We start from the raw sequence: 25948 nt of genomic DNA, 5'->3' as shown, positions 1-25948 counted from the left end.
CTGTTTCTCGAAGATGTGTGGACAAGAAAGCAACGGAGTAGAGAGTCTACTGCCCTTACCGTATGTAAGTTAATCCTGATTTTTCCTGGATCAAAGGCATAAATGTACTGGCTGCACTTAACCAAAGAATTTAATACCACCTTTATTCTCCAAGGAACTCTGCTAAAGCAAAAGCTACAGCAAAAGTTTCTGAATCTTCTCAAGAACATTTAACAACATAAGAAGAACGCATGAGAGGGACATCTTTTGTTTTCCCATTTTAAAGCTTACACCTCGATGTACTTTTAGCCATATACGAAGAATGATGTACTCAAGTGTTGCCTACTTTTTCCATTTTGGAAACAAAACCGCTGAGCAAGTACATGACTCCCATAGACTTTTAAAGGGAACATACTTGAGACTAAAACCTGAGTTTCTGAAAGAGTTGACTGACTACACCAATTTCTATACTGCTTTATTTTACACTGAATGTGTCAGAGGTTTCCAAACTACTGAGTCTGGGCAGCATGTTCCCAAAGACTTAACAAGCCAACACAACCATACCTCTTTTACCCTCATCCCTTTCAATCCCCCGCCCTGTCCGAGGGGACCGGGAAGGAGCACTCGCATGTTACTGCTGGTTAGGGACCCCAGAGCACCATGTAACAGTCCGGAGAAATCGAGCAGAGCCCCACGCCCCAAAGATGCCCATCAAGCTATAAAGGCCGCACCCCAGAGCCTGTAACACCGCAACCCCTTGCAACAAGATACACCAGGCATCAGGAAGAGACATGAAAAGCTGGAATGTACATTGCACGCACCTAAGTGCAGTGACTAATATTGCCACTCATCAGACAAGAAATGCTTAGCCCCAAGTGAAAGACTAACAACGAAAACACGACTTCGAATTTAGTTTGGAGTTTCTGAAGCTATCTTCCTTCCAAAGTGCTACTAATTTGTCCAGGACAAATTCTGATGGAATCAAAACAAAGTATTTTAAGACACATCTTCCACTTCCCTCAGCGATGTTTGTAAAGGCCTTTACAGCAAGGTAAAAAAAGCCCGATAAAGAATTAACAAATGAAGGCTTAGAGAGGTTCCCTTTTCCCAGTTTGATGAAATTAATGCTGGATACAACTTAATTCTATAACACACCCATTTTTCTACAACAAAGCCATTTTCAAGTTATTATTGGCTTCATATTGAAAGAAGTTTCCTCAGATTTTGAGGTATGATTTTTTTTTTTTTTTACTCTATAATTTAGCAGAATGTTTTACAGCTTGAGGAAGGCCACCTGTTTAATGCTATCACTGGAACTTACCTGGCCTCTCCGGCTGAATCTTTAAACACAGCTGTCTTATGAAGTCTAAAGGCAGTTGAACAATTTCCTTAAAACAAAAAAAAAAAAAAAAAATTTTTTTCAACAAAAAGCTGAATATCCAGTTTGGTGGTCTTAAAATGGAATACCACAATTCAGCAGATATTAACAACAGCATACCAAGTTACATGCTCAGCAGCTTCTCTCTGATTAACCATTAGATTTAAAACATTTAAATTAAATAAAAGCAAAAAAAAAAAAAAAAGCATTTTCAGTATGAGTTTAATGTGCATAAGAAAACTTGCATCATTTTGTCTTTTTCAAAAATGAGAATAGTTTTCCCCCACCGCCCCAAGGTAGAATTTTATGACTCAAGTTCCAAAAGAAGTTGTCACTTTTCCACTCAAGCATCTGATGTTCAATTAACTAGATGCAGCCCTCCCGAAGAACAGAGCAAGTGGCAAGGAAAGAGTTATCCTCCAACTGCACAGAAACGTGGACAATTCAGTGGAACCAGGCTTCTCCCCTTGTTTTGCAAAATCAGTCTCAAAACATCTCTCTCTTCCACCTCTCACTTTGTACCGAGAAAAGAAATTGCCACTTTTTTTCATCAGTAGCTTGAAATAGCTCAAACCACAGAGCACGATCCAATCACCTCGCCAGCACGGAGCAGGACCTTTGTTCTGACCTGAATGCTTCTCATCTGCGTAGCTTGCTTAGGAAGATCTGCAAACCCTACTAATTGCTTTTGCCTGGCATCCAGTGCTCCTCAAAACACAATGTTTACAATGTTTAAGAGTGCCATTTATTTTAAGGATAAAACATTTACCCCATGATGAACATAATTCTCCCCAAAGAACTGCTTCATGACATGTTTTCCAAAATCTACGATGTTTTGCAGATGGTGCAGTATTTCTTCTGATGTCTGAAAGAAAAAAACAACATGGTAATTGAAAAGCTATGACATAATGATACACAACACTTGGGAATACATACACATCCTTATCAATGATTTGGCAAAGTACCCTAATTGCTATACAGAGTTTAGTAAGTAAGTACATGTTGAAATTAAAAGGACACACTTAAACTTGTGGGATATATGCTTCCCTACAGCTGTGGGAGAGGTTGAGATGACCAGGAAAGCAGTCAGAAGAGATTATTTTTATTCTTAATTTGGTGGGGGGGGGGGAGGAGAAAAAGGCAAAAAAGGCAAGAACAGAGATAGCAAAAAAAGTGAAGTGGGTGAAATTAGTCAAGATCTATTCTGTCTCTGACCATTATTCTTAAAACAGGTAAGAGACCTATAACGATCAAAATAGATACACATCACAGACGTCTGCATGAACAGGTACAGAATTTGCCATCTGTCCTGGATGTTGCTCCAGATGATGAAAACCTTTATTATGATGTGGTCTTCTGTCAGCGTTTTGTGCGTTACGTGCATATAAAGAAACACCAAAGTTCTTCTACATGAAAAAAATGCCAAGCTAGACAGATAAGAAGCTAAATGAGCACTAGAGGCAGGAGAGCCACAGCAGTGCAGTGTCACTCTGACAGACTGATGCTTATTAAAGAGATATTGAGGAATGCCTGTAACACCGCAACCCCTTGCAACAAGATACAACAGGCATCAGGAAGAGACATGAAAAGCTGGAATGTACATTGCACGCACCCATGGAGGAAAAGCTTTACAATAATATTGTTCTATTCCCAGTACGCCAGCATACTCTGGGTCTCTGCACCGAGTTTTATTGTTACTACAGTCAATCTCCAAGTTCCCTTCCTGTGTCCTATTGTAACACAAAGCTTTTCTAGAAAAACACTATTTTGCATACCACTGTACAATACAGCACCAAACCAAGCGAGGTTTACTCTTGGGATTACGTAACAGCGGAGGAAGAGAAAGCGTAACACTGATGTCCAAGGTAGAAAATTAGAGAGGAAAAAGCACGAGCAGGAGAGAAAATAAGAAAATAACACTGCAGAACAGAGTGAGAGAAAATAAAATGCCAGGAGGAAAACACTCAGATAATGACTAAGAGTGGAAGCAGAAGAAAAGACCACATCCAAAAAATTAAATGTGTTAAGAGGTAAAAGGAGATTGTCACTAACTAGGCAATTTTAGTGACAACATGTTTTGTTTTGTTTTTTATAATAGGTAGGTATTTCTCACCTAGAAGGGTTACCTATCAGACTTACACAAGTTGTGTAGGACTGCAAACAGAGTATTTGGTTACTGTAAGGCAGGTCTTCCGAGGCTACATGCTACATTTAATATCCTTCATCTACTTAGATTCATTTTCCAGACTGAAACAGCAAAATGCAATAATGCTTTACAAAAAAAGAAGTTATTACTCTATCGGTTCAGTATGCAGTGCACTAACCAAGACACCCAAACCTTTGCACCTAGTAGGAAAAGGACAAATTTTCCGAAGCACGTACACAGCACTTCTATCATTCTATAAAGGCCGGAAGAGCACTTATTCTTTAAAATATTTGGCATATTGTAGGTGGGGTTGTTTTTCAGAATAGCTCTCCCTGCATCTTTTTGAGAGTGCCAAAATCAGTTTGGAATCTCTTCAGAAAAGCAATTTTCCTTTGCTTGAGTTTTAAAAGATAATACAAACTATTATCCCGGAATAACTTTAGACCAAATGACTGCAATTAAGAAAGAGGGTATTTAATAGGCCATTCTGTAATTCTATAATTGCCTATAGAATTAATAGGCAACAAGGTCACCCAAACGGGCACGAAACAGGCTATTTTAAAGCAGTGTTGTTCAATTTGTTCAGTCTGTGCTTCGCAGGAAGGCCACTGCTCGCATCAGTAGTGCTGAACACACCTCTATCCATCACAGAGGCCGGCTGCTAAGCCCGGGCTCCTTTACTCCCCCCCACCAAAAGGCAGAGACCACCACCACCGGGGAAACCACCTGGTCCTGTCCCCTCTGCTCACCCTGAGCAGACTGCAAACACACTATAGCAACCCTCCCTTGCATTTAATTTATCCCAGTCTGGGGAACAAGCAGTTCCTTTGCAGAGGGGGAAAAAAAAAAAAGGCAGCAATTTAAAATGTCTATAGTTATCATAAATATCTTCCTCACCTTATGAAGTGAGGAACTATTAGTCTGAGTAAATATTACAGCAAAAACTTCATCAGTTTACATACAGATTTCCTCCTTTTTTATGGCAACACAACCCTTTCGTTAGTGTATACAAATTCCAAACAGTGAGTAGGAATTTACTTCATCTTGTATAGTAACAACATTCTCAGCTGCTTCCCACCTACAGACTACTCTGATCTCATTTGCTGATGCACACAGTACTTACAGGCTTTTCCTCCTCCCCCCCCACCCCATACTGGGAATTAAATAAGCATCTCTGGAAACTAGGGCACTCACTGCTACAAGGAAAGACTCACCAATTAAAAAGACCAGCACCACTTTCAGGTTGCAGATCAAGCTTATGACACTTGCTGACCTCCTTTTAAGAGCAAGTACATTCAATACTCTGAACAATAAATATTAACAGACTATTGGAACATCACCTTTTAACATTAAAAACATAACGATAAAAAGCTTTTGAAGGACCCATCCCTACTGCCAGCTCATTTAGTAAAACACCAAACACATCAAATAGGTTCTAGTCAATGAAAAAGGCAAAGAACTCGTTCATGCAGAAGACTCATACGCACCCAAATGAGCGACAGACAATCATTCCACAAGTCCTGACACTGGTATTCACTCAAGAAATGCAAGTCCCAGAGCTACATTCATTTTATTACCAGTAATTTTTTATTACAAGTACTTCATTGTAAGAATAGAATAAGAGTTTGTGAGACACTGCCATGTTTATTCTACTAGAATATCTAGTCCCAAATTCATAACCGATCAGTATATATTAATATTACTAGAAATCAATGCAAGGCCACGTCTGGACTTTCTTCCCATTTCCAAAAGAGTTAAGCGGAAGTGATTTTGAAAGACTGAGACACTCCTGTCCACACAGGAATTTTAGTATGCCCCTCGTTAGAAAGTATTTTCCTTGAACTGCTTCTTTCAGTCACTAACATTGGATGAAGCTACAATTTTGTGCCTAGAAATACGACACTTCATACCCTAACTCATCTTGCACTAGTTAGGAATACAGATTATACCTAAAAAGCATTGTTTCTATAGCTGTCTAATTGCTATATCCAAGTTTGGTCAAAACTCTGATTCTCCAGGAGTTGTTTAAGGATCTAAAGATAAATTATTTGCTCTTCAGTTCTGCACAAAGAAAAACTGATCTTCTAAAATAAACAAATAAATATGAATAAAAATAATACAACCAGCAGAGTATTTAAATCATATAACCTCCTATTTAAAAAGCAAAACCACAAAGTCCGGATAATCACAGTACTAGGCAAATAGAGTTATGAAGCCAGCTGCAAGTCAGTCCTTTTCCAAATATGACACTTGCATGCAACAGCAGGGTTTCCTGCGGTAGTGCACACTTATCAATCCAGCTTTAGTAGCATGAACATACAGTCACAATTTCAACACTTTGAGCTACATTACATAATTGTGTACATCCAGAAATTACCATTTTGTGGTTACAGTGGTAAGAAGCAAAGCACGTCTGCCTGGGGCAAGTTTGAATGGGAGGGTTGCTACCATCTTCTAAAAACCAAACTTTTGACGTTTAATCAGATACGGCCTATGGGAATGTCTACCATGAGGTATTGCTGCATTTGCTGGGATTCTGAGGGATTTTACTCATCTGATTACGCAGGCGGAAAAAAAAAACATTCAAGAATCTGAGCAATGTTCATATAGTACCAGATCACCATGCCCAGGACATTTCTCTTGTGTTTCACTATCCCAATCCAAAAAAATTATATGCATAAAGAAGTTTACTGAAGTATTATCAACTTGAACTCTATATTATAGCTAATAGTGAAAAATTACTTCCTGTCCTCCTTTGCGACTTCTTCACATTATGCCATTTTGTATAAGATTATGCAACACGATTTCAGAGAGAAAAAAAAAAGGGCTAGTACTCAGTGTTTTGTTTTTTAAAGAAAGAGCTATAGATTGATTTTTATTTAAACTTGAAAATGACCAGTAGCGCTTAACTGGAAATTAAATTTTTAAGTACACTAAGACATGAGATGTTGAATTTCATTCTATGCAAAAACTAAAATGGAAAAAACAAGTAAGTGTTTGCTGTCTTGACAAAAATCTTTCAGACGTTCCACTGTCTGGTCATTTCAAGAGCTCCTTGACAACTAAATCTGAATTCCCTACCCTGATACTCTCCGAGTTCATTTTATCGCAGTACTAAGATGATGAAAACACACTTTCTCTTACACCACTGATAAAACAATTCAGCATAAGCAACAATCTCTGTTACAGATAAAGAGTGGAACAAGACAATCCCTAGGTCCGTTTCCAGAACAAACAATGAAGGTGTAAGATCATCATATTTTAAGGTCTGCCATGAAGCTGTAACGCTGCAGTCTTCCTGTCAGGACTGGATTTTTTTAGTAATTGTTTTCAATAAACATTAAGTCACTGCCTAAGCACGGCACACTCATCAACATTCATTCACTGGACTGTTACTAGTCTGTTCACTACTGGTACCACGGAGGGGAGGAATTTAAGCCTTTTGAATTAATTTCCAGAAAACAACCCAACTAGTGCAGAACAATACTGTAACACGCAGGAAGCGTGACGATGCTTCTCTCCACCCTCCACCAGGGCTCTGCATCGGGGGGAAAAGGGCCAGTGCGCAGAGCAGAGATGGAAGCTCTGGAACCTGCCAGCGAGACGCAGAAATGAGAGTGTCAGTGGCTGCCTGGAAAAGACTTAGGCATGCAAATAAACTAGGTGTATACAGAGGAGTATAATAACAGGAAATAAAATGAAACAGCTATTCAAACCTGCAACATGCTTGCCAAAGTCAAAATACTTAAGACTTACGCATTCAGAAATGTTTTAAAAGGTTCAGTGACTAGGAGGCTTTGCTGCAGGAATGGGAGAAAGCAAGAAAAGCTGTTTAAAGAAATTCATGCTTTTAGCATCTTTTAGAACAATGACACCTCACATCCTGGGAGGCTGCAAACAGACCCTGAATACACTGGAAGTACTAATACCCACTATTTTCCTTTATCAAAGAAATTTTAGAGATTTGTGCATCTCCTCAGCTTTGCACCAGTAAAGGCAGGAATAATACTAGCAATACTTCACATACACAACAATCAAATTACTCCCCTCCGCTTGGAAAAAAAAAAAAATCAAAACCAAATTAAATTCTTATTACCACTAGCCTTTCCTACTAATGTAAGGAGATTAAACTCTTATTTTCAAAATCAAAATGCTGGTCAAAAGATGTTTTATTGTTACAAAATTCTGAGGACAACCCCAAAAAGCTGCAAAGATCACTTTGGAAAAATGACATTATAGCAACCAACATCCTCTAACACAATTAGAAGCTAGACTATGTCAAAGACATTATATACTTCATCTGAACTGACAAGTTAATTTAAACTAGGGCATCTTGCCTATGCCTTCTGATAGTTTTGAAAAAATAAAACTTCTAGGCAAGAATTCTATGTCAGCACCACCAGTTAAGCAGCTTCAAATATTATTCTAGAGAAGCCACATATTTCCCAATACGTTCTGCCAGCAACCTAAGGTTGCCTTCACGTACTCCGAACATATGCGTGTGGCTGACAAAGATACCATCCCACTCCTCAGCTAATCAGCATAATAATAGCATTTAAGTACTTCCATACCACAGCAGAATTATTTGGTATTGATGGAGACCAAAATATTAGAGAAAAGCCTCATGTAACAATATAAAAATAGTGGTGGTGGGTGAGGGGAATCAAAATACAGGATTACCCTTCTTTATTTAGAAAGGCAGGGAAAAATAGCAGCTATTTAGAACAAGGACTAAGCTTTACCTGCTCAATAATTATTCAACTAGAATAAAGTTGAATTTAAAAGTATCTTTATGAAGCAGAACAAGAAAAACAATTTAGCTATGAAACATCAATATCTTACATCTAGAAGAGTCCTTTTTAAGTCCAATGAAGACAAATACTGTGTTGTACTAATTAGGCAGAGTAAATTTATTCAGAAGGCACAAAAATAGCTAAGTGCATTACTTTCCATCACAAAATCCTGACAGCAGATTGTCTTCCACATTTCAAAGATGCCAGAATTTCTGGATTCAAAAAGTAGGAAATGTAAGTCACAACGACTGCAGCCATTATTGCTTTCATCTTTATTTAAATGTTAAATGGATACTCACCAGGAAACACTTATCAGGAAAGAGAAAAGTGATCATGCGTTATTAGACACTTATGTCAGAAACATGTCTCAGCATCAGTTACTGCCTGCTGTTACAATAAGCCCTACCAAAAGAAGTGATAACTTAGTAATTGCTTTACCAGAAAGACATTTGAAAGCTGGAAAATAGTAAGTTATCCAGCATATCACTACTCTGCTTAAGAAACTCTCAAGCTTGGAAAGCATTCTGTGCAGATCAGTAATTAAAAACACATATTTCCTGAAAAACATAGAGATAAGCTTACGTTAATTCACACAGCAACTTAGAAGTCAACTTTACATCAACTGAATCTTCCCTGCAGTTCAGTTTTTAAGCCAAATGTATTTCCAAATGACAAAATAGTTAGTTGTAAACAATTACGATTCCCTAATGAAATCGTGTTTTTAAGATGTACTAACTCTACTATTTCCGTGGAGGCATGGCTAAGTTATGCCTGCATGTTAACAGGGCACTTGCAAAAGAGTATTTTGATGTGAGAACTTCTAGAATACAAAAGCATGTTCTCAACAGGATGTTCCTGTCACCTGCTCTGAAAATCTGTAACAAATAAAATGTTAAAATTTTTACAGATAATCTATTCCACTGTTTTGCCATGAAAGCATTACAGTTTTATCTAACAGCCAACCAAAAATATCCTAAGAAGGAAATGAAACCTTTTCCTTCAGTGAATTTGAGGGATAAACACTTAAGACCCTCACGGTAACAAGTTTCTATATACTACTGCAAGATATGTGTCTCCTCAAGCTTTTCTCTTCCAGGATTAAACAACTCAATTTTTTCAACATTTCTTTCTGTTTCTTAAATCTTTTCATTATTACTGTTTTCCTCTAAAGCGTTTTCTGTTTACCCCTCTCCTACTCATAGTGGATTAACCAAAACTTAACACAATATTCAATGTGAAATCACTCATTCTCACTAATACCTTACAATTCCACCAATTCATCCCCAAAACGATATTTGCATCTTTTTTGCCTTTCACTTTGTCAAATGTTTTGTGGTTCACCATAATTCTCAAATCCTTTAAGCTGTTTACTGGCAAGCCAGTCATTTCCTATTTTGTTTATGAATATTTGTTTTCCCTTCATTTCACATCAAGTAATTAACAGCTCACCAATCGATCGACACTTTCCACTTAGCTTCACAGAATTTTGCCTAACTGATCTCAGACCAAGGTTCCAGTTATTCACTCCATCTCGCAGACTGAGCAACCTGCGTGCAGTCCTCCCTTCTCCAGTTTAGTGTCACTTGCTCTACTCTGTGACCCAATTATTAACATCAACAGAATGAAGTCTTCTACAGGACAGACATCTTTAGAGATTTAACACAAAATGACCTCCAAATTTCACAGTCCATCTTTGTTAGCCTCTCAAGGCTTTCAAAGTTAGATGCACGTCCACCTGATGGAGCTTACATCAATGCTGCATTACTTAGCTTGTTTACATGAACGCCATTTTGAACAATGCCAAAGGTCCTATTAAAGTTAAAACATATCATATCTGTTACCTTCTCCTTTCTCTACTAAGCTAAGTGCCTTGCCAAAAGGTATGATGACCTCAGTCTGACTACCTTGAGTTGACTGGGTGTCATTTCCTGTATACTTACAGGCTAATAATTTACTCCATTTTTTTAATTGTAGTTAGACTATGTGGTCTAATTCTCCTATGCTGTATTAAAAACTGAGATAGGCATGTTTTCCTTTCTTCCAATCCACTTGGCCCTTCCCTGTTCTCATAAGAACTCTAAACACTATTATCTTAGAGTATTACGGAAGCACAAGACACATTTTTCAAATCCTGCCACAATAAGATCTAAAACTTCAACTTGAGCCACACTTTAGTTTTGTTTCAATTTTTTTCCAAGTAAAGCAGTAGCAGAAAGAACACGAAATAACTCACAGCTACACTGTGCGCATGTTTTTTACCTCCCTTTGCTTTCCTCTGATCTATTTTAGAACCTTCTCCTTTTGCTTTTATTTCCCTTGTAAAACGCAGTGCATTTTGCATTGATCTTCCTGATTTAATGCAAAAATCCCATCCCATATGTTTCACTCCATATGTTTATTTTACAAGCATCCTGGTTTTTCTTTTCTAAAAATCACCTCCCTCCTCTCCAGCTCTCAGTACAGCCATAGTGCTTTTATATTTGCTTCTCACCAGAACAGTATGTCACCGAACCCTTACAAAGCCATGTTTTAGTAGCTGCCATAACTCAGACCATTCCCTGTATCTCTCAGGTAACATGCCCTAAAGACTACTCATTAGCTTAAGGAAATTGTAGAATATGAACCTCTTCCCCCTTTTGCTCTCTTGGATTTTTTTTTTCCTTAGAGTACTGTGTGCTGACACGTCACAATCCCCTTTACCCTCCATCTTTGATTCTCAATCATTTTTCCCCATTAAAACAATCTAAGGTAACTAAGACTTGACTAAGATAACTAAGACTAAGACTCTAAGGTTTCACTTCCTTCTCAAGCAGGAAACTCTTCTGCCATAGCCCAAGAAACTGAGACCATGTCCTGCCATATTCTTTTCGTAATAGATAAGATATAAAGTCATTCACTGACACCAAACTATTCTCCAAATACTTCATATCTTTGTCCAAAATTCCACAGCTTTCTAGCTGCTGAATAGGTAGTCAACAGGAGACCTTTACCGTGATGTCGGTTCTGTGTTCCCCCTCCTCCTCCTCTTCTGTCTTGCCTAGCAACAGTCAATAAAACGCTCTCATTTCTCCCTGAGCATCACTGCACTCACCTACATTGATACGCAGGATTAGCTCTTTCCCCTTCCTACAGCTATCCTTATAGGAAGTTGTACCTTCTACACATGTATTTCAGTCGTACAATTTGTCCCACAAAAAGGCCTTGAAGTCAGTAATTACATAATTTTAGCTATAAAAGACGACCTGAAATTTCCTCCTGTTGCCAAAACTCCTGAAACACAGGCACATTTGAAAACATCCTCTTATTCTTACTTATAGTTCTTTTGCAGGCTCAGGTTTCTCCTCAGACCGCCTTTCATTAGCTTACCTGTAGGCTTTTATCACTAGTACATGTTGTGTCTTACCTTATTCTGGTTTGGGGGGAACTTCAAAAAACGCAGCACCACACAGCGCTAAAGGAGGATGGGAAAGAATATGATTTCATTAGCATTTAAGTACATCATCATAATTTCAAAAGTTAACTTCATCTGAACAGCACTAATGTCCAATTCCCCACTCTAGCTCATCCAAGAAATTAAGTGTTTTAGAAAAACTAAAAAAAAGCAAAATAAGTGTTTTCAATGGTTGTTTCACTCAACTTGAAATCAAATAGATCAATTTCTGTTTTCAGATATGCCCTGACCTCCCCTGTTGACATTAACAAGTCAGTCACTCTGTGCTGTCAGTCACCAATTGTAAACGGGAAATACTGCCTTGGCTTACAGCAATATTCTGGAAGTCTGATATTTCAATTTTGACTGCCACTAAAAGCACAGTATTCAAACAAACAAACAAACAAACAACAACTTACTTTTGCCCCAAAGGTCTTTGGAAAAAGCTGTAAAATCCACTAAAATATCATTTGCTTATAAAGTCAGCAAAGCATTACATTATTAGTTACCAGCAAAAGCTGCACAGCTGTACTTATAAATACTAAAACCTACTACTTCCAAACTCAGTTTTAAGGGAAACACGTACCAAGTTACATGTTTTAAAAAACATGTAATGCACTGGGCTAATTGCAGCAGGTTTCCAAATGTTTCACGTTACAAAACACACATTTGTGTGTGATTCACGCAATTCAAAATCCTTTGAAGTTTACATGGTAGCCTTAGGCATACTCTAAACAAAAGTGAGCCTTTACAGAGCTTTTAAGAGTTCAAAGATATCTTGGAGATGTAGTAAGTAAATTAGGCCTTTACCCATAAGCCTATTAAAATAGGATGCCTTTCCTCACAGAGCCTATCTAAAGAATCTCTCTGCCCTCAGAAGTTTGACGAAATTAACCATTATACTTATTAAATAGTCACTTTTTATATTAAAACCAAATTTTGACACGATATTAAGGGACCTGAGGCCCCACTAGGTTAGGTAACAGGCAGCCCTGTCTCAAATTAATCCAAGAAATTTACTTCCACTTATATATTTAAGCCAATTCAGATAAGATGTGGGCAGTAACAGTTGGGTACCACAGTAGGTAAAAAAGCAAGAGATGTTTTCTTGGGTTATCTCTTAACAATTCAATGTCTCATTGGTCCATTTGGACCTTTCCTAGACAACCCAAGAACGATTATATTCTATTTAAAGCACTGGGGGGGGAGGACAGGAGGGGACGGGGGGGACACAGTAGTAACAATCAGATTAGCTAACAAAGATATGCGGATAAGCCTTAGAGTAATACCTCAGGTTTATGGAATTTGAGCATTTTTAGCCCTACCAAGTGACAGACAATTGAAAAAAATTTCCATAGTAGGACAGCACCAGATATCATAAGCACCTCGTAGTTCAGGGCGGAATGCTGTGTCTAGACAGTGCTGAGTGGGAGAGAGCAACAGTTATCTTTAATTACTAAAGTGTAGAGAAAGGGCACCATGAGAAAAGCAAAACAGATGACAACGTCTACTCCAAAACCCTAACAAGAGGAGGTCTGGATACAGATGTTAGATAGCTAAACCCAGAAACAGCCCCTTCAATATCTAAAATGTCTCGAGCTAGCGTAACTACTATAAATCCTTGTCCATCTGTATCTGTACAACACTCCAGGTGAAAGTATACTTCTCTGCATTTTGATTAAATTTGTCCTGCTGGATCAAAACAACATGCAAGTTACACAACAAAAATAAAACACAAATAAATTGAATACTAAATATAATACGCTGGATTTGACTACTCCATTGATATGATTGCCGGGTGGGCCCTGCTCTTGTCTTCCATGACGGCCTAGATGTTGATACACAGGCTGGTCAGACCTGAGCTCTGTTATTTTGTGTACACAGTAAGAATACGTTGTTATTTTTACATCGTTTCAGCAGTTTGGATCCCTCACTTTAAATATTCCTAAACAGATGGATCAGTGATTGAGTGATCTGATCATCGTTTCTGATCTGTTCAATAACTTGAATTCTGAAGTATTTCAAGGGTGCGCATTTTAGTGACAAGTGAACACTTTTAAGTAAACACGCCACAGAACAAAACTAGAAGATTCATCTGATTTTTCAGCATAGATTTGTAATTTAGCAATGCAACAGTTTTCAAAATAAAAATGTATGCTAGATAGCAGAGGTGAACAGTAAGTACATTGTGATGTTGCCCACTGTTCCTAATGAAATCTGTTACAAAAATTTCTTATCCTTTATAAACGTTTTCCAGTTCAGTTTTGAAAATCGATTAACATGTAAGAAAAGTAATATAAAGCATCCTCAACATGGTAAAAAAGTGTGTTAAAAACGTGTTATGTATTTATCCATTCATCAATTCCCAGCTAGTAGATTTCCTCCAACCACCCCCTCTGGAAAATTCAATTGCTATTACATTTATCTATAACAAGACTCATTACAATATCTGTTCATTAACAAATCATTTCTAAAACAGGCATACTAGGATAAAAGGATAAAAACTATATGTGGCAAAAGAACACCATATTGCTTTTCTAAAGATTGGATGCAGATGTCAAAAGGGAATAGAGCAAAGCTCAAACAAAACTTTTCAGCTGCAGATGCAATTTATTTAACTAGTCACTACCAACTTCCTCCTGCACTATGTCTTAGTAAGGCCATTAGGGTGATCCAGAGTAACTGATCCAGATTTAAAAACCACAAACTTATTTTTGTTGAGGAATTTTTCAGCTAGATCCCTGCCTTTGCAATTCATTACACAGTTGCACAAGCATATGGGCACAGTACAGAGGTCAACTCGTGAGTGGCCAAAGATACCGACTGCTTAAGAGTTATTACCACTGAAATACCTGTCTGTATTTTTCACATGCTGTTGAGGTCTTGACTGATTCTTCACTTGGAAGCACTGTGAGTTGTTGTTGCCATGGGGTTTTTCCTTCAGTTACCTTAACTGCCTTAGATTCTTTTTTATATTTGCAATTTGAAAATCAAAGACATAACATGCTTATCTGCATGTAGAAGAATGGCCTAAATCCAGAAGAGAACAGATTTCTTAAGATGTCGCTACCCTTTAGCACTCCAAACATCAGATCAACCAGACCCTAACGTTCTCCCGAACTTCATTCTCTACACGCACCTCCCTAAGCCCTTCCGCTGCTTAGTAACACTTCAGTCAATGCACTCTTGCCAAAGTGTTCAGTTAATTGAGTCATAATCCCATACAGACAAAAAGATGGAAAAATCCAGGCTGCAAAATCAAGCAGAAAAAAAAAAAGAAACAATGCATGGAGGTAGTAAAATTTAATGCATTAAACATTAAGAGGCTTCATATTTTTTTGAAGAAGCAACATGAGCTAGAACAGTGAACTCGAAGGAAGAATTTCGACTGTCTACTACTTTTTCTTTTGATAACAAATTCTGCAGTCCTTTCTCTGCAAGTATGCTCAGTATTCAATCAGCGAGGAAAGGAAAAAAAAGTCATCAGAATGTCAAACATGACAGTCCTTATTCTCTGAATAAAGAATTTAAGCGTAACTCGCATGAAAATACAGCAGTTTGGTAACAGATAACAAACCACATTCCTAATGCAGTCCATAACAGTACCAGGGCTAAAACAAAAACCATTTCCAATTGCTACGGAAAACAAAAAACACCACCACCAACAACAAAAGAGGGATGACAACTAGGATAAAGAAACTTATTTCTCACAGAATCCATTAAGATTTAACAACTGCTGATGTAATCAAGAGCCCTTGTTCTAGAAAAGCATAGTGTCAATATACACTGTTTTGAGACTCTAACTGTAAATTTAACATCCCACTGAGAAAGGCACATACTTCTTAAGCACCATATCATGATACAATTTTTTTTTTAAATCACAACTAAAAGTTAATGCTTCCAATAAAGGGACAAGAAGCTACAGAAGGGGCTGCTAGAACGTGCTCAAAGTCACTAGCATCACCGAAATATACGTGCGCATACACGCACAACTCCTGCTGTCTTATATATCTGGGGGGGGGGNGGGGGGGGGGGGAGTTCACTGGTCTTAGCCCCCAAGAAATCAGATGGTTACCTGCAAGAATCTTTCTTCTTCAAAGCTGTGACTACAGCTATTATTTTAATTTTACTTAAAGAAATTCAAGAACACTAGGTGATCCTTGAAAGTTAGGCCAAAGTAACAGAATCTGATTGGCATCAATAGAGATACCTTAGATTAGACAGCAGGCACTGTGAAACCAGGAGAAACACTCTAGCCCCCAGAGGGAAATCCATGCCTCTTTCCAGTTCCCCCTCTGCTTCCCTTCACTCCACAGTCTAATAAATTGTGGAATCTGAAAACTCTACACTATTTTCCGTGAACGCTATATGCAATTTTATGCATATCACAAAGTTATCTACCTATGTTTGCCTACTATACTCCATTGTAATACGTTTATTTTAAAAAGGCACATGATATACAAGCAGAACAATAAAACCCAAATTTAAAATTATCTGTATAAAAGTCATGAGCTTCCGGTTATTGTGTAAACAACAGGGGGAGAAAACTCTCAAAGACTGGTAACAAAGCTTGCCCTACCATTATTACTATACTATTTCTTGCAACTAATTACACCCATCACCACCACCTACTTCTTAAGCAGATGAGGAGGTTAAGTGGCCTCTATCCTTAGAGAGAACGGTGTCTGAAAAGGCTCCCGAATTTCTCTGCACAGTAAAAAATGGATGTTAATTTCATTTTCTTTCCCTGAGCCTAAAAAGCAAACAAGAACTTAGGGAACATAGTTCTAAGTGTATCAAACCTTCTACCACCGTTGCAGTGGTTCCACACAACTTAATCATTGCAAATTTAGGATAGTATACAGCCATAACATCTGTGAAAAAATGCATTCGATCTAAACTTCAACCAAAAGGAGGGAGAGTGGTTAAATTACACAAAGCTGCTATTCAAGCCCTGTTTGTGAAGTTACTGATACGCAAATACTAATTAATGACAGTTTTAATGGTCCTAAAAATGAAATAGCTGCCTGTTTTGCTGATATTGAGCTATTTTTGCAGCAGAAACTCTAGCTGCATGCAGTTTACACTAGCTAAAATTTATTCGGACATTTTTATTCCAAATTTACACTCCACAACCCCTTCAGTTCTAACTCTGGTTTGAAGGATTTGAACAGAATACAATGCTTAGAGAACCCACCAAGAGGGGGAGGCAGACGGATAAAAAAAAGTGTCATCTTCATGTTATCTCAGAAAAGACAGTTGCAGGGAGGGAAGTTCTTTCCTCTGAGCACTAACAGAACTCAGTAAGAACATGGCCACCACACTGCCCAGGCACTTCAACCAAAGCTTATCTTCATGATGTGATGTCTGTGTTCAATACACGATATTTTACACACCAGATCTCAATAAGCTGGGCAGTGGGGAGGGATCTGGAAGATTAAAACAACGGAAGCATGGAAAATTTTATTGCTTTTGAATGAAATAAACATGGTAATATGGTATACAAGCCTTGTTTTCCAGCTCGGTCTTGTTCTATATAAGGTGGATAAGATCATACAAAACAAAGTGAGGAAAGCTGCGTTTCCTGGCAGTATGGAGGAAGTTTAGCAATTGCTCACGCAAAGTGTAAGGAAGTATTCAAAATCAGAACAACCCCCTCCTATTTGGCTTAGGAACTCCTTAAGAACAATCTTTTGATTTCTTTATACAAATAATTTTGAGCATAGCACCTCGCTTGACACCATTCAATATTTTAAACCATTATCTGGAAGCAAATGACACCATGATACTTGTTTTCTTTTGCAAAGAGCTCACAGCTTGCATCAGACTTCAGGTATTCGTTCATTTTTTTCTTCCCCCTGTTATGATCTACATTCCCATGATAGTCAAGCATTCACTCAGGTTTCACATTATAGCTAAGTTTATATAACCTTACAATATGCCGATGGTACCAATTTCAAAAACAATTTTATGATTTTGTACTAGCCATGAATAAAAAGGTATGTTTACTGTTCGGCTAAGCCACACACTACTCAGAATGATATCAAGTGATACATCCACTGGTACTAGGTGGAAACACACACCAGAGAGCTAGCGCAGAATGAATAAACCTATTGATTCCCGGCTCTCAGCATACAGTACTACAGTCTGGATAACACAGCAGATGTCCCTGAGACACTAACTGTTAAAAACAAGGGAGAAAAAAGTGGTCCTTAAGGTTTAACAGTGTATCAAATTCCTTGCCTGTCAAATAGGTGAGTTACACAAATAGGAATGTGAAACATGTACTAAGCTTCCTTCCCTTAAACTGCTGCAAGCCGGCATGCATCTGGAACACGCGCTTTCCAACGGTGAGGGTTAGAGCCAGCTGCCACCTTCTGTTACGTTGGGCACACAAGACTCTTCAGGAAAATATTAACAGTGAGGGGAGAAAATAAAAGAATAAAAACAGTCAAAGGAATTAGAATTATGTTAAGTTAAAAAATGGAAAGTTAAAAACAAGTTAATAATTCCAAGCATCCTAAACACCTCCATAGTTCAACTAAAAGAAACCCAAGCAATTCCTGAGCAACTGCTCAACTGCATACAGCGTCCCTGTTCCTTCCTGAGCAAAAAACAGAGAGAAGGTCAGAAAGTGATTATCACATACCTCAGAAATAATACACTGAGGTGAAGACAACATCCCACTGAAAGGCTAGAACAGAGGAAAGAATTGTGGGAGCAAATACAATAAGCTATTACACTGATATCTCCTACACAGTTCACAGGTCAGTTAAGTTATTTCCATGAAAAAGCAACCACTGTTAAATATGTCCAGCTCACAGCTGTTGTTGATTGAAGAAAGGTTAAGTGTACGGAAAAGAAAAGGCGAAGTTTAGTGTTATGAACTCCACCTTTACTACCTTTGCCACCCACTTATAAAACAAGAAAAAAGTGCTTTTTAAATAGAGGTTTGACTTCATCACCTTCAACAAGAAACTCGCTCTGTTTCAAGCTTGAACTAGCACAGAACCCAAACAGAAAGAACAAGACCGTTTTTAATGAAGCCTAACTGCCTCCTGAGCTTTTCTGCAAAACTGGGATTCGCTTTATGTTTCTATTCATATTATCTTCAGCATTCTCAGTAGTCACCCAAAACAGAAAATAAAACAAAACAAAATAAAGACACAAACTGAAGTTTGAATTCCAGTGACAAACATACTTTATACAAATAATGACAAATATGTATATTTTATAACTATCTATCTATACATATAGTGAAAGCTAATGGTAGTATTATAGTATTAGACCTGAGTTTCTCAGTGTTTCTCTCTCCCATCTCCTTTCACAGAGAAAGACTCGAGTGCTATGTTTTCATATCTGCCTCTACAGAAGCACCTGAGAAAAAAAATTGTTAAAAAATTAATTATAAAAGAATTATAAGAAAAGTTTAAAGGGCATTGCTGACTTTCTGTTCCTTCTCTCTTCATTCTGTCCCCTTATCTGCTGCCGCTTTCCCTGCCACTTTACAAAAGATACTATTAACCTGTGTTACATTAAGAGCATCCTTTCAGTGCAGAAACCTGGCAAAGGAAAAGTAAATTTAACTACAATACACTGGTGCTATACGAAATTAAAATTCCATATGCACATTGACTCAAACAGCTGCTTTGGGTCAACTAATCTTTGCAGCTAATCCACTGAAGCAGAAGTGCTTCCAACTTCTAATATATCTTTTGTAATAAAAGCCTTTTGAGATTGTACTCAGAGTTAGTGTGATTAGTTATGACATCTACAACCACTGTTGTAACAGTTTAGTCAAAGAAATAACTAAAAGCAAATAAGAAAATGTCTTCCTGTTTGCCAGTGACAACAGATGCGTATTTAAGTGTCAGTTAACCAACATACTAGGTTAACACAAGGAAACGTATAGTTTCATCCAGGTTAGAATGCCACAAAGGGTCCTGAACCCCAACTCAAGCTAGTAATTGCTTCCTATTCCTAAAAATTTAATTGTTGTTTACAGCAAGACACTCATCTCTTTTCCACTGATGATACACCCTGATCGCATATGGCTGGGCCTTCCAACTCGCTTTCATAGCTGCTTGGTTTGGTAAATTTAGACAGAAGCTCCTCTACTCACTTACAAAAAAAGCAATCGCAACTAGGAAAGATGGAATAGAAAGCAATAAATTACATTTGTCATGTATCTGTTTTCTTGCCTTTTTTCTAAGCAGGCAAAAGGTGTGCAGTTGCTGTTTGTTTTTTTTTTTCTTTCTAGACAATCTATGTTTATACATGTATACCCCCAAAAGAATACACAATGTTAGAGAAACAAGGTCAAAGAAATGCCCTATGACACAGAAAAACAAAAGGTTTTAATGGTCCTTAATCCTTATTAAAGTTCACAAGGAGTCTTGGTCCAGCTCACTCGTGAAAGTTTTGCTTTCCCCAGAAAATTCTGCAGAACCAGATGCAAAACTCCTGCCTACACTCAATCACACAGCCTCGGTGAATCTTTTGCATACATCCAGCCCATGGAATAAATGAAAAAAAAATTACCACAGGTTCGAATTCAAGTAGGGGAATCTCCTCAAGGATACAAAAACTTTTAAGTTCAAATCTTAACAAAACTGTGCTTTTCCTATTAGTTGAAATAAAATTCAATAAATGCAAGTTGTACCTTACCTTTTCTGGGTAATTTCTTCGTGTGAAAAAGCAAAGACACCCTAACCTGGCCATATTTCAATCAGTAATTTCAATTCAGAGAAGGCCATCGCTAATAAGCAGCACCAGCCAAAGACAGGAGAATATTTCTACCACTCATATGTTCAAGGAAGAGCCACTCCAAACAGCAAAGGGTATTTCAGTATTTTTCCCTACCTGAAGACTTAATGCCAAGAATCAGTGCTCTGTTCTATATTTCCTTGAAATCAAGAGATCCATAGATATTAATTCATTGATCCACAGACATTAAGAAGAAACCCAAAACACAGCTGAACAAGACATGTTCCTAGTCAGGGATCTGTAATTTTCCAGGAATGACTTTGAAATTTTGGGGGCAATGCTTTACTTGCACTAATTTCAAGATGACAAAACCACAAACTCCACATCATAGAGAAACAATGAAGCTCACAAAGGGAAGAACAGGACATTCGGCTTCCTGACCTTGTACAAAATGGGACTATCACAAAAAGTGCCTCAAGAAGATTCACTCAGCAAGACAGCAGTTAGTGAACAGCACTGCTCTGTTTGTCACACAAGACTAATCAGCAAAGCTGCAGCTGGCTGGCAATTCTAACCATAAGCTTTTGGCTATTAGAGCAAAAATCCCCCACTTATCTAAGCATACAATCTTGTCCATGGCCCTGTCTCCAACATCAATAAATAACTTTCTCAACATGTTTACTGTGTAAAATGACAAATTTACCCAGTAAGATTAATTTTTAATTCAAAAAAAAAAAAGAGAAAACTTTCATACTTTGAAAGCAGTGCTATAAACAACTATCAAGTCTGATATGACCCAAGGCACCCCCTGAAGAATTCATAGGAAACATGAAACCAAGCTGATCTCCCCCATAATGAAAAGGAGTTTCTGCAAACACGATACAGCTATCATAACGTGACTGTCAGCAGGAGCAGCTGCAGATATTGCAGATATAGTGAAATCAAAGACTAATGTTAAAAATGCAAGATACCCCTCTCCCTTCGCACACCTCAAATCTCTACAGTCCTCTACAAATCCAGAACAAGGATTGAGAAGGATGTCTGTGAAAGAAGCACCAGTAACACTGATATGATATCCTCCATCTTTACCCATCTGTCCCGAAGAGAAAAACACAGAGAAGAGCCAGACATTATTCAGCTATTATAAGCAACAACTTTGGGAACCTTCCGCAGGTATGATTATCTGACTCAGCTCCCTCCTCAGTCCCTTTACCTCAGGTTCATTTACCTTCTCCATCTACCCTCTCCCCCTTTTCTATTTAGCAAGCTCACATGCGCTCTGGAAATGGTTTACATGCTTCCTAAAAAATTATGTCCCTTACGAAACACTAAAGATATCTGTTAGAACTGCATCCTCTCCTACACAAGGAGTAGATTATTACTAAACAATAACCAAAGCATACCAAGATCCAAACCACAACCTTTCACAAACACACACCAAGTTTCCTCTAGATCATTTCACTGAATAAAAAATGTTAGAAAAAAAATTCCTCTTGTACCACCTCCAAGTAGTCACTCTGAAACACAAGCTTAGTGTTCAAACATATTTTAAAAGGAAATATTAGGTTATCATAATGTCTCAATGTACAAAAACTAAAAATTAATACAAACTAACTGCAGTGAAACAGAGAAAGAACGCACATGCTTTATCTAGTGAAGCAAAATCTAGGGATTTCAAGAATGTTTCAGCATTGAAAGGAAATACAAGTCATTATTTCTAGAGTTACTTACACTACTTTATAAGGAACAACAATTTCCTGAAACCTTTATGAAATGAAGTGTTAGTGTTTCTGTAAGAGTAAACAACCGATTAAAATGCAGAACTACGAAAGAGGATTTGCAGCTCACATCTGAAAAACTAGACATCTCCACCTTAGAAAGAGCCAACAGCTTACAAGATGGTGACTACTCTACAGCAGCTCCTCAGAAGCCTCACCACTGCTCAAGCCCAGGGCAGAGGAGAGGAGTGGTTTGGGCCACTTTCTTAAATTAGAAGCCAAATTTGATGCAGATGAAACAAAACTCCAATAAAAGCATAGGAAGTATGAAGCATCCTTTCTAACCTGCCTGGCTGTTTGTAATAGTTTTGCTTTAATGCCTGTATCTGTGCCACAGCACCTTATGCATCCCTGAGACAGTAACAAGAACAAGTAGCCCAGATGATTCACTGTTTGATTAAATATGGCAAATCAAATATTTGAAGAGGATATCATGCTCAATCAAATATAGAAAATGGCAATGTATGGACAAGGATCACACAGCTGTCATCGGAATTAACAGTCAGGCAAATGTATGTGTACTTCAGAGTGATCTTTCTGAATCAATGCCTCAAGCACTGTTTTCAGAAACCAAAACAGTTACCAGTTATATCTCTCACTGAAAGCAATGAGATGTAAAAGTTGTTTTTGTTCATTTTCTAGGAGAAGCATTTCAGCAGGCTGCAAGACTATACAAAGGCTTTTTGACCACATTTCAGTTTCAGTTTGGATTAGCTTAATCTCAGCTGCAGTAAAAACCACCAGGAGAGGCTTTATCATCAGAGAAACTTGTCCCATAATATTGACCATCTTCCAGAATTTTAGATTCATCAGAATTTAAACTTCAAAAGGCCATGAAAGCAGAAGTTAGAGTGTGCATCAAGCAAGCATGCAGCTCTGTAGATGACAACAGTAACTGGGAATTCTTTGCAGGCATTCCATCTTTATTCATCAGATCACTTTCTAAATGCTGGAGAACTAATTAGAGCAACTCTGTAAAGCTGTCACTGTAAGAAGAGACATGCTGACTAGACCATGCCCTGCCTAAGTCCTCTCTTCTTAACTGCATGAATAAGGAACAGAGATGCTCTTGCAGTGATTTCAGATGCTTCATTTCAGTACTGCATTCCACCGGTTGTAGGCGTGCAGGAACACAGGGATAATTCTGTCATTATTGCATTCTGGAGGATTAATAACTGGTAAGTGGAAACAGCACATCAAGAAGTGCTTTATAAGATACCTGAACAACCAAGCGTGTTCCACAGAAAGATGATGCCAATGTATGACTGTCAGACATAATCTTTTTCTACATGCCACCATTCAAAGGCATTAGAACAAACGCTTGCACGTTGTTTGCCTCTTGGGTTTATCAGCTCATCACTAACAGAGCTGTTTGTCATGCATGTCACTTTTCTACAACCAAGTTTTCAGTTGTTAACTTTGGTACTGTACTAGCTCTGGATTGACAGTGTGTTACATTCACGTCTTAGAAAGAAACAGGGAATAGAAGAAGCCAAAGAATTAAACGTAGCCTTAAACAGACCAGAGCAGCATGAACTGATGCATGCCTTGCTCTTACTCTTCATCCTCACTCTGGCCACACCTCAGCACAATCAAGAAAAAGAGCTGTGTACGGAGCCTGCCTGCTCACCCCAATCTAAACACTATGTGCTTGATGCACAGACTTGCACAGTATCTGTTCTCAGTGCTCCAAAGAGGGGTCAAGAGGAGATGAATTGAAGCCAAACTCCCTAGATCTTAGTTTACTAATAACAAAGAAGCTAATGTCCTCTTCTTCAAAAGGACAGGTTTTTTTCCACTTCCCAGATCACATGGAAGAAACAAGGAAGAGAGGTCAGACCCACAAAGGTAGGGACCACTGCCTTCCCCAGATCCCAGAATAACTCTATACATGAAAATGAGAACATAGAGATAACAAGCACTCTTGGACACAGTTCCACCCTGGCCTCTCGCTTTCAAACCCTGCACCAACATCTGAGCACCCATTCATGTCCCCCTTGCCACAGCCAAATTGCTATCCCTCCCACTAGCATTTATACACAAAATCATGAACTTAGGAGATACAGAATGAAGCAAAAAAAGTAAAATGAAATTCATTATCTTAGTTATGCTGCTATTCTGTTCTCACAAACCTGAGAATGACTGACATCAGATCACAAGAACGATGATTAATCATGCAAGTATGTCCTGTTTATAAAAGGAACAAAGTAAAAGTTAGCATCTAACAGTATTTTATATGCTGCAATTTTAAAAGATTTCATCTTCAGTAGACACAAAGCTCTAGCCAGTAAGCTTTTACTGGCTTAATGATGGATATACAGGGGGAAAAAAAAAAATTACATCTATTCTACTTCCACTGTATCTTCAAGGTTTAGCATCTTATTAAAAAGAGAACTGACATACTCAGCAACTATTCTAAATTTCTGGCAGACTTCTTCACTTTCCACATCTTTAAAGGCATCACAATCACACTGTTATTAATCCATTACATATTCTGATTCCTATCAACTAGTGACTGAAGATTTTTTGAACTGCCTTTTTCAACAGATATTCAGAAAGCTAATATTTAGATAGGAAACAAAATTATACACTCTCTTCTTGTAGGAACAACATCTTTTTTAATGTTTGGTATAAAGAAAGAGAAGAAATAAACAAGAGCCGTGGAAGTGCCCCTCCTAAAGAAGAGCAAAGATTTCCAGCATTTTCTCAGACTTGATATTTGTTAGCATTTTTTACATCCAGCTTATATTTATAATCTAGAAAAGAGAAACCAGAAGAATCTAATATTCTCAAATACATTCATTTAATGTTCTAAAAAAACCTCAGATTTTAAGATTCAACTCATACTGTAGTTTTCTCATATAAAAGCCTGTATGTTGTCATTTCTGTTTTAATGGACGGTTTTATATCTATGAAATATCAAGTACATTTTGGGAAAAACCACTAGCAAATCCATACCAGAATTGGAATACAAACATAAGACAAAAAATAGCCCAAAGTCCTTTTTAGAAAAGTAATAAACTTCTCTGAGGGACATGCACAATTAAGATCTGGAACCCAATATACTAAGTAAATAATACATATACAAGAGGGGCAAGAACACAGCGACAGCAGTCACAGAACGCATACTTTTAAACTGATATGGAATCTGCCTGACTGGATTCAGATTAAATTAATTTTTGCTGCTCATCAAAACCAATACTGAATTTATTTTATCTAGTAAGATTTTTTAAACAAATGGTAAATTGAAGCACAGAGATGAAATGACTTGCTCATTCGCACTGAAATCTATGGCCAGGCCACAAACTGAAATCAGACTCTGGAGTCCCAATCCAGGATTGCAGCAAATGCTCACAATCTTTTACGAAGGAAGAGCCAGGGGCGACAGGAAAAATATTCCTAACACTTTCATCTGATTCCGTAAGTCTTCCAGATTTCTTTGACACATTTGCACACATACATGTGTTATGATCGAAAATGGAACATTTTCTGTGCTTTTCATCACAACTCTGTCCCAAGAAAACACTTCTCTAGTCATCAACTGCTTTCCTCTCCACTAGCTCTATTACCCAATCTCTAAAGAGTCTTAAGAATTAAGATCAGGCAAAACTGCTGCTAACCTCTTCCAAAGGAGTAACAAAATTTCTCTACTCGCCCCCTTAAACACGGAAAAAACGCAATAAAAAGCTTTTCGCTAAGTGATTGGAATGGAAAACTGCGTGTTTTTTTTTTTTTTTT

The 25948-nt window shown here is 37.8% G+C and overlaps 1 protein-coding gene across 13 annotated transcripts in view; it reads right to left on the bottom strand.

The window, feature by feature from the left end:
• Positions 1-25948, bottom strand: part of IPPK (inositol-pentakisphosphate 2-kinase) — a 69301-nt gene that overhangs the window by 13611 nt on the left and 29742 nt on the right. For 12 of the 13 annotated variants that reach the window (XR_003252723.1, XR_003252724.1, XM_026061154.1 and 9 more), the window contains 3 exons: positions 11700-11747; positions 2127-2222; positions 1301-1367 (listed from right to left, as the gene is read on the bottom strand). Coding sequence is in view for 11 of the 13 variants with exons in the window: in XM_026061154.1 (XP_025916939.1) it covers positions 1301-1367; positions 2127-2222; positions 11700-11747 (211 nt within the window). In the remaining 2 variants the exon portion in view is untranslated. Of the gene's footprint in view, positions 1-1300; positions 1368-2126; positions 2223-11699; positions 11748-24342; positions 25942-25948 lie in introns of those variants that run through there. The other variant, XM_026061156.1, reaches the window with a different exon arrangement.

The sequence above is a fragment of the Apteryx rowi genome, unplaced genomic scaffold (genome assembly GCF_003343035.1).
Source record: "Apteryx rowi isolate R43461 unplaced genomic scaffold, aptRow1 scaffold_177, whole genome shotgun sequence".
Classification (NCBI taxonomy): domain Eukaryota; kingdom Metazoa; phylum Chordata; class Aves; order Apterygiformes; family Apterygidae; genus Apteryx; species Apteryx rowi.
Note: the sequence above shows the minus strand (reverse complement) of the source record. Positions and strands in the feature narration are given on the sequence as shown.